At 39.5% G+C, this 13,038-nt stretch overlaps 1 protein-coding gene across 4 annotated transcripts in view; it reads right to left on the reverse strand.

Annotated features, from left to right (window-relative positions):
• ZC3H7A (zinc finger CCCH-type containing 7A) overlaps positions 1–12,651 on the reverse strand; it is a 31,097-nt gene extending 18,446 nt beyond the window's left edge. The window contains exons 1-7 of one of the 4 annotated variants that reach the window (XR_007510342.1): positions 12,423–12,651; positions 5,649–5,752; positions 4,431–4,470; positions 3,380–3,577; positions 2,674–2,832; positions 935–1,015; positions 807–848 (exon numbers count right to left, since the gene is read on the reverse strand). Coding sequence is in view for 2 of the 4 variants with exons in the window: in XM_049835498.1 (XP_049691455.1) it covers positions 807–848; positions 935–1,015; positions 2,674–2,832; positions 3,380–3,577; positions 4,431–4,470; positions 5,649–5,716 (588 nt within the window). In the remaining 2 variants the exon portion in view is untranslated. The remainder of the gene's footprint in view (positions 1–806; positions 849–934; positions 1,016–2,673; positions 2,833–3,379; positions 3,578–4,430; positions 4,471–5,648; positions 5,753–12,422) is intronic. The other 3 variants (XR_007510341.1, XM_049835498.1, XM_049835499.1) reach the window with 3 other exon arrangements.
• Between the last annotated feature and the right edge of the window lie 387 nt (positions 12,652–13,038).

Raw genomic sequence — 13,038 nt, forward strand, 5'->3', positions numbered from 1 at the left:
TGTAAGTGAGAAAAAAATACCTCTCAGCACTTTGCACAAGAGCCATTAAAAATTACAAATACATATTTACAGACTAAGAATGTAAGTCCTCAAATTTAGGTTTTATAAAATCTGAAATTTATGAAGTCTAATGGAATTTAAAGGTCAAATAATTTTTTAGATAAAGCATCCATTTGCAGACTGAAATCCACTCATGTTATCACTAAAAATCTGCAACCAACCAACAAAAGTGAGAATGATACTTCAGGGAATGAAAGAGTCTAAACAGTATCTTAAATGAGCTTTTGCTACGTTTCCTCGCTTATTTACAGATAAATTGTCTACATGCCCATGAAAAAAGTCTGTAAGATAGAGATGAACTTCTCATTACTGCTATTCAGACACATTACAAATAGCAAGATAAATGCAAGTTCAGCTGCTAGCGAAGGTCAAATTGGAAAGATACATAAATTAAAAGAGATTTTATCCCAACACCCTTTACTTCGATAACTGTCAACAAAAAATATGCACATTAACTATGCCGTTGCCTCAAGACATTAAAAGTAAATATATTCATCTCACTGAATGTAATGCTTTAGCTAACACTTATTCTACAAAGATAACTTGACTGATAATCTTATGTCCTAGTCTGCCATAAATATACAGCAAAACTGAACACAAAGATTGAAAGAACCCTAAAATCCAAAATAACAGCATCTTATAAAAAATGTCAACTGCACCATTTCCACTTCATCATCGTGAAATTATGAAACAATTATTCCCTCTAGTTTCAAGTCAGTTTGCACTTGGAACATGTAAAACCTTACCTGAGCAGATACATCGCTAGAAACTGAATTTGAGGAGGGTGGCTGGAATGAAAAGATACCTTCATTAAATAAAAAATTGGTATCAAGAGAGGGAAACTTCAATGTGAATTGTTAAAATAAAATCTTACCTTTGCTCTTACATATGCTTTTCTTATTTTTAACCCTAGTTTTTGAGCTAGTTCTTGGGTAAGCTTAATCACACTTTCATCCTAAAAGACATAAATAAAATTTCATCATTTACATGTATTGTCGCCTAGTCAAGACATCTGTTTACATCTCAGTCTATATTCTGCAAGATCCCTATATGCAAGATGTCTCATAATGCATCTTTATTCTTTCACAAACATCTGGGACTGCAAGCTAACGCCGAAAGATACAGCTACCCTCAAGGAAAATTACTCTAATATTTGGAGTTTTTTAAAAAGCAGAAAATACAGTATCCTTCTCTTCCATTTATTTGAATTTAAAATAATATAAAGATTTTTCCAAAACCAGAGAAGTACAGAGAAGTGGGTTTTTTTGTGGGCCAGTATTTTTGTTTATTTGGGGAAGGTGTTTGTTCTTTGAGTGAATGGGGGTTTTTTGTTTTGTTTTTAGACAAATTGAAGGCCACATTTCTGATTACCATAGTGTCAGCTACTACATAACACTGCTGAATATTTAATGAGAACTCTGTATTTGCACAGCAATTGCATCATACAACTAGAAAAGCTGAGTTAAAAACCTGGTTTCACTCTGTCCTATAGCTATAACAACTATCCATTTAAATTATTTTAAGATTTAGTTTTCAGAATGTGTTCTACAGCTAGAAAAAGCTATTTATAGAACTTATAAAAAGGCATATAAACCTTAAACAAAAACATTCAGATCTGGAGGTGCAAAGTGAAGATCCAAAGTCCAAAGTTACACATTCAGATAAACTGCTTGTGTCTTTGGAAACAGAACTGAAACCTTCTCTGTATCAAGAGGTAAACCTACGCTCAACAGTTTGTCTAGCCATCTCACTTTAATTTTGATGTAGAAAGGCAAAAAAAATGCAACTCAGTATTCTGTCCTGTGATCAGTCTATTTTCAGCAAAGCATGTAAAGTTTCCATCAGCATTTTAGCTCAAATCAGGAATGTACTTCTGAAGTGAAATCTCTTAACCATCCTCACTTGCTGCATTTTAGTTTGTATTATGAAAGGTCTGAGAGAGCTAAATTAGATTAATTTTGGATTAAACTAAATTGAAAGTGCTGCAGGAGTCCACTTGATGCACTCCAACTCTCTAAAAAACCCCAGAAACAAACCACAACACAAAAACACACCACCAAACAAAAAACCCACAAACAATCATGGAAATCAGATCCTCAGGACCAGCATTTCAGTCTACAGATCCTATCCTATAGCACACACTGCCTGCTCATATAGATATAGCCTAAGATTAGAGGTGCATAGCAAGTGATTCAGATGGAGGACAATGCACAGATAAGAATGTTACTAAAAACCTGGAAAACTAAAATACAATTATCAAAACAATCAATATTGTACATTATAATTATGGGTGTTTTTTCACTTCACGTCCCAAGTATAATTCTGACTGCAGAGAACTTTAAACAATTAATTCAGTAGTTGTAGTGTTCATTGCAAACATTCATAGCACTTCACTCCCACTGCAAAGTAACTATTTCTTTTGTTGAAAGTTGTCAGACTTCACTTCCACAACAAAAAAATAATTCTTAAAGGAATAAGAAATATTTTACTGCATTAAAAAATATGCATTAAAAAATACCCAAACCAACCAAAAAACTTTCAATGGTCTTGAGGATGGTATATGTTCTCTGTATTAAATTTTTAAAAATAATCATCAATATATGATTTACCTACCTGTGGCACAGCAAGAGAACATTTTGCTACAGCATCATAAGCTTTCTTATATCTTCCCAATTCGTTCAAAGCTTTTGCTTTCCGATAGAGAGCTCTGAAATTGTTTTCATTCAATCTTAATGCTATCTCACAGTCTTCTAGAACTTTTTCATGCAATCCCTATGAGGAGAAAAAAGAAAAAAGGCACTAATCAGAACTATTATAATCAAAATATCAAATTTAAACTATATTAGATGAAGGTATTAAAACACTATAAAACATTCACCAAGGTCGTTGCACTCTGCATGTATGAGTTTTGCTAAGTCACCAACTTAGGCAACTAAAACCAAGCAGGGCCATCATTCATGTAAAATACAGTAATAGTTGTGAAGACAATTTAGCTCTTTCACAACAGCCATCTTATTCCACAGAGAAAGCAGCAGACTCAGGTGCAATCTGCAGCATAAATGGATAAAAATACTGTTCCATCAACTTCCAAGCCTAGTATGACTCTTATGTTAATATTCTAGTATTAGTAATTAAAAATATCTCAATTATTATACTTATAAAAAGAATATATTAAAGAATATGCCAAAATAATGATTTGAATCATGCCGATTCTCAAACCAACACCAAGAGCTTTTCACTCATTAGGAAACTTTCCGTGTCTTTGTACTTTGTTAGCACATTGTTCTTGAGAAATCATCCAGTTTAAACAGAAGCTTACCATATTTGAAAAACATGCTATCCTGTTCACGTGCAGCTTCTCTAAAATATCATCAGAAACATGGATTTCTTCAGAATTAGCATAATCAGCTATGTTTATAGCTTCTGTATAATGACTCAGTGATCCTCTCCAATCACCTTCTCGATAGACATCATTTCCTTCATTAAAAAGATTTCTAACAAGCTCTCGTATAAATAACTGGAACAAAGAAAAGAAACACTCATCAACGGCAGTTTTGTTGTTTGTCTTCTATATTTCCAAATATATTTTTAAATAGAAAATTTATACTTGTAAATTCACAGAATCAAAATGAAAAGCAGAACTTTTGTCTATATTAGTATTTTTCTTCCAACATTTTTCCAAGACTATCTCTAATATTCAACACCACAATACATGTAAATAAAAGAGAGTCTGAACTACTGATAAAAGAATTACTTCGTATAAGTAACTTAAAAAAAGACATATATATTCCATACATTCTTTTAGCAAGCAGCAGCCATAGCAACTAGCAAACCTGTAGTACACAAAGGCTGCTTTTGCAGAGCAAAATATTTTTTTTAATCTAAAATATGAACGATTGCATTTTTATCTACTATATTCTCAAATCCAATGAAACCACCTACCACTGGAAAAAAATGCTAAAAAGATGAGTCTGAAAATAGAAGTCAAATATTATGCAAAATAGTAACACGTACAACACCAAAATATATTACGAAGATTTATGTGACTGAGGTCCTTTCATCTCACTTTTGCTGTGCTACTCTAAACTTTAGTTGGAGTAGCACATTGTTTTACCCAGTGAATGCCCCAAATTCATCCCCAATACCAGTAGAGAAAGAGTTAATCTGAACTGCTATACGAGTGAATTCCAGGCATCCAAATATCTGAACACCCATATCACAATGTAAGTAGTCCTCCAGTTCCAATACTGAGACATTGTAAATTACCATTCGTAATATATCATTACTTAAATGATGATTAAAAACAAGAATAAATATAAGATAGGTCCATGTTAAAAACTCTTCTGGAAATGCAAAAGTAATTTCATTACCTCATATTGTTCTTGCGTCCCTGGATAGGGCAAAGTAGATCTAGAAAAAGGAATTACAGTATTTACTTATTATACATACTACTTAAAAGATGATCACATTGGAGAACACTGGTTCTTACTGAAAGCAGTCTCACTTGCTGCAACAGTCAAAACTCTAAATACTGTCTATTGCCTTCACTGTACAAGGCCGGAGTGCTGTAGATTAGTTTGTATTAAACAACTGTGTTTTCTTATTACTAATGACTCATTTTCATTTAAAGTTACATAGCCAGTCTTAACTCTGCTGTTCAAAATGTATTAAGGTTCTGAATGCTTTGAGTTTAAAACCTCAATGTGGTTTGTTTAAAAACAATTTCCTTCCTCTCCTTCACTGTGCAGAAACAGATTATACATGAGGAGAACTGCAATCTTCTTGTAAGTATTATAAAATGACAAATTATCTGTCAAAAGAACACATCAATTTTAATTAAGTCATACCAATGACACTACAGGAACTCTAAGAGTTCTTTTGTATGACACACAACAGAGATCTTCTCTAGCAGAGAACAGAGGTATCTACTTCTAACTTTTCAGGAAGAAAATTAGGAACCCTTTCCCTTCCCATATAGGTTATCTGAGAATCTATTTCTAAATAATTCTTAGAAGGGCAGTTTTCTTTTTTCTTTCCCCTTTTTTTTTTTTTTTTAAGAATGCCTTATGCAAGCAGTGAACTAGTGTGAAATTTCACAATGATTTTAAGCTAGTCAAGATCTTCTAGAGAAGAATCTGGCATTGATCCAAATGAAAATTAACTACTAAGATGATTTTTCATTAGGTTAAATTTTAGCTCCAGAGAGTTGAAACATTTATGTAGTGGTGAGCAAACCCATCCCTTTCTGTAGCAACCTAATCTTAGGTGTAACTGTCCATAAGTGTAAGGTAGATTTTCAGGCTATCAACATTTTCCACCCACCAAAGAAATTCAATGCTGTTTTTTCTTAAAGGCAGAAAAGGAATACCCTCCCACCTTCAATCTGCTCTGTTTGGGAACAAAGAAGGGTTCTGTCTTTTCTTTAAGACTGCTCCCCACTTCCATGTTAGTGTTAGCAAATATTCTGAGGAGAAACACAGGTCCTCCTCCTTCCTCCACTGGTGCTATTAAAATGACTTTCCCAGGGCTACTCGTCTCCTACATACACACACACACAAGCATACAAGAACAAACCAACAAAACCATACTCTATAAACTGGAGTCCTTTCTTAATGTCCTGTTGTCTAGTGCTTCTCTCTTCCGACACATTGGACATGTTATCCTGAACATCCACTTTTTGGATATGCCACTCCTCAAAAAAGAAGAAAGGTAAATGGTTGTCAATATATAGCAGTTTGCATTTGGACCAGAAGGATCCAATCTCACATCAACACTAAGTCCATCATACGAAGATGATACTGCACCACACCTCCAGGCAATACACTCTGAAGAAACTTCAGACAAACATTATAGTGCCCACAGAGATATAGGTAGAAGTTCCAGGTCAGAACCAACACCCCCTCTGCCAGTGCCCAGTTACACAACACTTCTACAGAAAACCTTTCTTTCAATTTCTACTTCATCTTTGGTTTTCCACTTATTTACTCTACATGATGCAGAGTCAAATTAGTGGAACTAAACCAAACTAGAAGCGCAGCTTGCATGCATTAGTGCTAAACCAAGATAAGGTTCCACATTGTCCCCTTTTAATGGCTTTGTACTTCTTTTATTTGTTTGTTGAAGCACAAATAAACTCAAGACCCTAGTATATTTATTAATAAAACCCAAACTGATTAGAAAACCACCATAAAGTCTAATTCTGGAGTCTCTCATCATCACTCAACCACTAAGGTGTAATTAGAAGCAAAATACTACTGCTTTAATGTCTACCCACTGACCAAAGTGAAAATCATGGAAACTTTACCACTAGCAAAGACTACCTACTTAATTTGAAAAGCTGAATTACTTTAATGTAATTCCACATCATCAGCTTGACATTTCAATCCAATTTAACTAGTCTGAATCACTGATTTATTTTTTTTTTTTATTCATGTCTTTCATGTACTGGATTTACAAATATTCAAGTTAAACAGGCTAAAACAATCTGTATAACCTTCATGATGCAGTTGTGACTAATTGCAATATTCCAACACAACTTATTTTCACAAAAGATCAGCAAGTCAAAGTCTTATTCTGAAAATACTGACATTCAGAAAAAGGCTTTTAGCTTGAAGAAATATGTATTTTTTTGTGAAGAAAATTACTTTTTGTAGGAATTCATAGTTAAAAAATTTTTTTAAAATCTAACTGCCTGCAGTGCATTTCTGTTAAGTCTTGAAACTAAGCTAAAAAATGCCAGTATTTGGTGCCAGTTTACCACTTCACATCAACAATGGACAAATGGAAACAAAGTAAAACAAAAACCAAAATAACCCCCAGCAAACTCAACAAAATCTCAACTGGGAATAGAAACCAGCTGGAGAAGATGCCCTACTTTCTCTGAACGATTTGGAATAATGAAACAATCTGAAGAGCTTTCAGCTCTAATAATGTTTACAAACCTTCCCAAAGCATCTTAAATGAATGTATGAAGTCTACAGCATTTCAAGTCATTAAGAGTACCATTTCAAGTCATCAAGAGTTAGTCCTATTGAAACACAATCCTAAAACAAGCATAAGAAACTGAGTACTTTCCTTAAGGTCACTAAACAAATTAATGGAAGTACTCCAAAGTCCCCTTTCACCTCACTTCCCACTGTGACTTCTAATATCAGCAAGCTTAAAAAAAATAAATAAAAATCAGCCTGTAGATAAGTTTCATGGATAGCTACAATAGTTCACTGACATGAATTGTTCAGCTATTGCTTGTTTAGGTATATAAATAGCACTCAGTAATCTACTCTCCAGAGAGGAAATAGCCATGAACACCTTTTTAAACTGTTTTTCGTGTTATTTTATGCATCATTTTTTCTTCCACAAGTTAGTAACTTACACTGTGCTTTTGGCATATATATTAAAGACTTTTATTATAAATGTTTTAATGAATAACAATAGCCTATCTATGAAGAAATCTAAATATAAATGCCAAAAAGGAAATTCACTGGGCATCTGAATATTTTTTATTTTCTCATTCATGGTTTAGGTTTTAGAATTCAAATGAGGGCTAGTAAGAATAAGAAATTCTCATACTAACCAAAGACAGCAGCAATATCAGTCTACGCTTTCCCACAAAAATGAGTAAGCTATGTAAAACATTCTTTAATCCCCTGAATTAACAACTGACAAAGTAATACCTTGCCAGCACAAGAGTCTTGCATATGTCAAGATCTGGGCAAGTATTAAGATCAGCTTCACTCTGCTACTTTTAAGCAACCCCAATACTGCACACCAACAACTTGCAAAAAGATGAAAAAAAAGTCCACAGCAACAATCCACTTATTTATCACCTCTAGCAAAAATATTAAAGAATAAATGATATATGGGAACTTCAGGATGTGCAGATCCAATTTCTCCATAACAATAAAGTTAATGGGAACGTTACAAACTGGCACCACAGACAAAAGAATAGCTAGCAAATGATGAACATATGCGAATGGTGTAATTTATTATTCAAAGCAGTTTTCTATTTTTTTCCTACTCACTCATTTACATCCCTAAGAAGTTCAGACAGAAATTACCTTTCCTTAACATACTTTGACCGTCACATTGCCCCAGTATTTGATGATTTTGCAGAGGATTTAGAATTGTTTCAGATAGCACCTCTAACAGATCTCTCCCATCCAAATTATCCTTAGCTCCTCTTCAGCAACCAGAAACACCTTAGACTCTGTTATATACAAGGCAAATAACAATCACGTCTTGACTTTTAATGTCATCCATCCACTTTCAAAGTTTAAAAACGCCCACCTATTTAGCAACAGCTTTTCTCCTCCATTTGCAGGGACAGAATTTAACACAAATATACATACATACATACATTAAAAAAGTCAAAATGTTGCTTTGTTGCTTGTAACTATTACTAGAAAAAGCCTATACTGTTGCTTTACTCTTTGTGTAATTCACTGAAAGAGACAAGCTAAAGGAAAAAAAACCAAACAGTATGGGATCTAAAAAAAAAAAAAAGCAGACTAATGTATCACTAATTAAGGTCATAGGCAGAACTGATTGTTGCATTAAAAGTAATATTTCTACAACTGCTGCTACATGACCAATACAAGCCCAATTTACTAACTCTAGTAAAGCAAAAAAAAAAAGCTGCCTTAAACCCCAACAAGTTAAGACAACTCATACTGTTTTATCTTTGTCACAGGCTTCAACTCATCCTGTTTCACAAAAGTAGAAGCCAAGTGACAGAAAGTACACTGCCAGTTGCCAACGTCACCTTTTCTGATAGATGCTAGTCCAGTTACACAAATAGGAGTTACGGAGGAAAACAGGTTTGTGCCAGCTCTGGCAGACAGGAATACCCACACTGTTCTCTTCTACAAAGCCACTTATGCCTCTTACTGGTTATTTACCTTCCTTCCAGCACACGGCACGATAATTTTCTTGTTTTCTGTATTTTGGCACTTCTGAGGCATTCAGGATAAGTTTTAAAGGACATCCGCAATATTTAGGATATGCCTGGGATAATTCTTCAGGCACAAGGGTTTTGAACACAATTGCTAGAGTAGCTTGCAAAGCAGAATCGATCTTTGGAATGCAAGTTAATAAATTTTAATACAGAATGCAGAGAATTGAGTTTTTCTGTAGAAGGAATAAAACCCTGGTTATTCTGAAAAGGAAGGTCATACTGCTTAAAACTTTGGACAGTCTAGCCTTTCCATTTCTAAACTGCAAATCCAGGGAGCAAGTATCTATAGTTTGCCATGCACACAAGTTACCCCACCATTGAAAACTCAGTCCCAAAGGACAGGGAACTGGGCAGGACTAATCCTTTCTCCTGCTGCATACAGTCATGCAGACAGCTTATTTAGAGGTGAATGGAAAATAAAGGAAAAATGCATAACATCATTTTGGGACCAGAACTACTACCACTAGGAATTAATGACCTTCAGCTGACCAAATAATTCTGTTATTGTTTGTTATTGACATTAATGGCTCCAGGTATTATAAATACTTCAAATAAGCATTCTCTGCACCTTCAGGCCTAAATGCTGAAAACAACTGCAAGTCAGTGGTCCTCGCTGCACTTCACAGACCTAAAACTTAAAAACTAAGTGCAGTTTATAGACGAGTTCTTTTAAGATACCAAAGCATATCCTCTTGCCATGCATCGAGTTCACTATTGATGCAATTGCTGGGTTACGGGAATCCCAAATTAGATCTTTGTACAGTACGAGGCACATTGAAAATTTTATCATGATTGCTGCTAATTGATCTTTATCAGCCTCAGTGGTTCAGCTGAATTATGAACCTTGACTGGGGTGCAAGTCTAGTGAAAAATCACACTGAGTGAAGAGACACCCTTTTGTATTGTAGCATCAGCCTTCTCTCCCTCTTTATGACACAGGCAGGAGAGAAGGTAACAAATCCAAAATATGAAATCAATTCAGTCAAAAATTAACCCATCACCTATACCATCATATGCCAAAACTTTATCAGCAATTGAGTTGTGAAACCAGAAGTCTGTGTATAAAATGAAAACATGAACAGTTTACCAATGTTTCCATATAGGAAAACTGTACTCCAGAAGAAAGACATTACAACCTGGGTCCTAGAGTAAAGGGAATACTGCAAAGAGAACGGGGAAGACAGAACAGTAGGAGTGAATATATGACTAAAAGGCAGGCAGTATAAATCCCTTTCGCCTATAAGAAGCGAAAGCCCACCTCTGCTGCTACCTCCTGCACCACTAACAGCAGCAACAGGCATAATGTGTTGAGGCATCTGGATCTAAAAAAGCTATACACATGTAATTCCCACTGCAGGGGCGCAAGAAAGCAGGCCCTTATCTCAACAGAGACAAGTGAGAAAAGGAAGTGACACACACGCAGCTATACCCTAACTGCTTCTTAGGGAGGTGTCACTGACAAAAATATCTCCACTAAACCCAGTTCAAACCCAGCCAAGAAAGAATCAAACTGGACATGAAGCACCTACCCAACATAGAATAAGCCTGACCCAAAGCAGACTTCTCAAAGCAATTTTATTGCCCATCCTAACCATCTGACAGTTTAAATGAATAATTACAGATAATAAAGTACAGTGCAAAGTAATGCATGCCTTAGAGAGATCATCAGCTGCTCAACAGACTTGGACAGGCATCAAAAGGAGGAAGGGAAAATAGAAATCTTAATACAAAACCTTTTCAGAAGTGTCCTCTTCAGATAGCAAAGGCACAAAAGATTTAATATTCATGCTCATGCATCACTAGGCTGTTACATAAGACATTTCCAACATGTAACACGCTGGGGGGAAACAGAGAAAACAATACACAACACGTTTCAATAGTTCTGTGTTAATTCCTCTGCTTAATCTAACAATTCTGGTCACAATCACAGAATTCTGTTGTGTCAACTGAAAAAGCCACTTAACAGAGACATAACTCAGTTTCAGTTTTTATTTCTGTAAAGAGAAATGAACATATTTATCAAAATGAAATAGCCAAATAAAACAAATGAAACCGACTTTACAGCAACAGTTTAACACCTATTCAGTCCACATTCTTTATTTACCTTAAGTATTTGGTTGCATCTCCTCCCACTTGTTCCCCACGCACAAAAAAAAAAGATACCGTTCAAGGTTTGTTTTCTATTTTCATAGCTTTCCTACATTTTTTTTAAATCCGTGAAAGTAACAGGAGAGAACAAAGATGCTTTGTAAAGTCGCTTCATTTCCCTAGGAAATTAAGGAGTAGGGCTGGAAGACTTTGGTTTACCGTTCCCTTAGACACCTCAGTAAAGAACAGATCCAAAATTTCAAGCTGAAGAAAGAGTTTAAGAATAAATCCAGATTCGCCAACAGAATTTACACCGAGATAAGCTTTGGTAATTGATCTCGATGACTGCAATCGACAAGTCTTCGGGTTTTTTGGCTCTGGTGGTGTTCCGCCCCCCCCCCACTTCCTGTAATACAGTTATGACTTTCTGTAACAAAACAATAACAGTGCTGCCTAACCGAGCGCACCGTCTCAACAAATCAAAGAAGCGGAAAACGGACGTTGTTTTTCCCTTTACTTGGATGCACGAGAGCACAACGTACAGCCCGCACTTCTTCGCGCGGAAAGCCCGAAAAACTCGAAAGGCGACGGCACGGCAGGGCCCGGGGGCCCGGGGCGGAGACCGTCCCCTCCCGCTCCCGGCCGCTGTCAGCCCTTCGCTCTCCGCTTTTCCTGTCAGACGCCGGGGTTTTGTTCCAGTCGCGATGCAACAGGAGAGCTCTCAACACGCCGGTTTTCCTGGAGAGCGGCCGCGGCAAACCCGCCAGCCCCACGGAGCGCACCCACCCGCCAGGACCGGCTCAGGCCGCGGCTGAGCGGGCCCCGGGGCCGCCGCCGCCGCCCCGCGCCCCTCGGCGACGCCGCCCGCCCCGCACCGGGCCGGGCCCGCCCGCCGCCTTTGTTCGCGCCAACCGGCTCCCGACCGCCGACGGAAAGCTCTCTCCAGGGGCGCCCGCCGCCCGGCCCGCCCAACTTCTCCAGCGGAACCGACGACGGCCGCGCCCGCCGCCCCCCGCGCCGCGGAGGCACAGGCGGCGGGAGGGCCGCTCCGCTCCCCCGGGACCGGCGAGACGGCGGACACCGCGGCGGCGGCGACGGCGACGGGGCGGCGCGGCCCCGCCCTGGGCCGGGGGGCGGCCGGCACCCGCGCCCGCCCCGCCGAACGGGGCGCAAAGGGAACGGGCCGGCCAGGCGGCGGCACCGCCCGCGCCCGGGTCGCCCCTTCCTCAGGCGGAGGGGCCCCGCCGCGGGCGGGGGAAGCGGAGCGCGGCTCCCCCCTCCCTGCCTGCCTACCTCCCCCGCCCCGCCGCGCAGCCCCTACCTGCTCCTAAAGCCCGCGGGAGCGCAGCGCCGCGGAAGGCGGAGCCAGCGAGCCGGGCGCGCTACAGCGGCGGCGACACCGACGACGATAACGGCAGCGCTTCCCCCGCTCCGCCCTCGGCAGCGCCGCCGCCGCCGCCGCTGCCGAGGGCGCCCTCTGCTGCCGGGAGGCCGCAGGCGCGGCCTATGGGCGGCCTAGCTCGACTGGCCGGAGCTCTAGCAGGACGGGCTTTCCCATTGGCTCGCTACCCTTGTTTTGGAAACCGGCACTTCTGGTTGGTGGCGGCTGGGAAACGCTTCGCTGCTGATTGGCTGGCTGCCTGGCGCACCCCGCCCCCTCCGCTCCTTTTTCCTTGCAGCTGGCTACAGAGCGGAGCCCGCCTCTAGGCCTTTCTATCGCCCTGTGCGAGCTGGTGGTGTATGGCTGGTTGAAGGGACAGCGTCCGCGCCGCGAACGAGCCCGTCAGCTGCCATCGCCCGGAGACGCCGCTGGGGGCAGCCCGACGCTGCGGGCCCTTAAGGCTCCCGTTAATTCTCCCGGAAGCAGCCCGACGTGGGCAGCTTGCTCGCGGCGCCCCATGGGAGTTCTCGTGCCCAGCGCCGGAGCGGAAGGAGGG

The sequence above is a fragment of the Accipiter gentilis genome, chromosome 33 (genome assembly GCF_929443795.1).
Source record: "Accipiter gentilis chromosome 33, bAccGen1.1, whole genome shotgun sequence".
NCBI lineage: Eukaryota > Metazoa > Chordata > Aves > Accipitriformes > Accipitridae > Astur > Astur gentilis.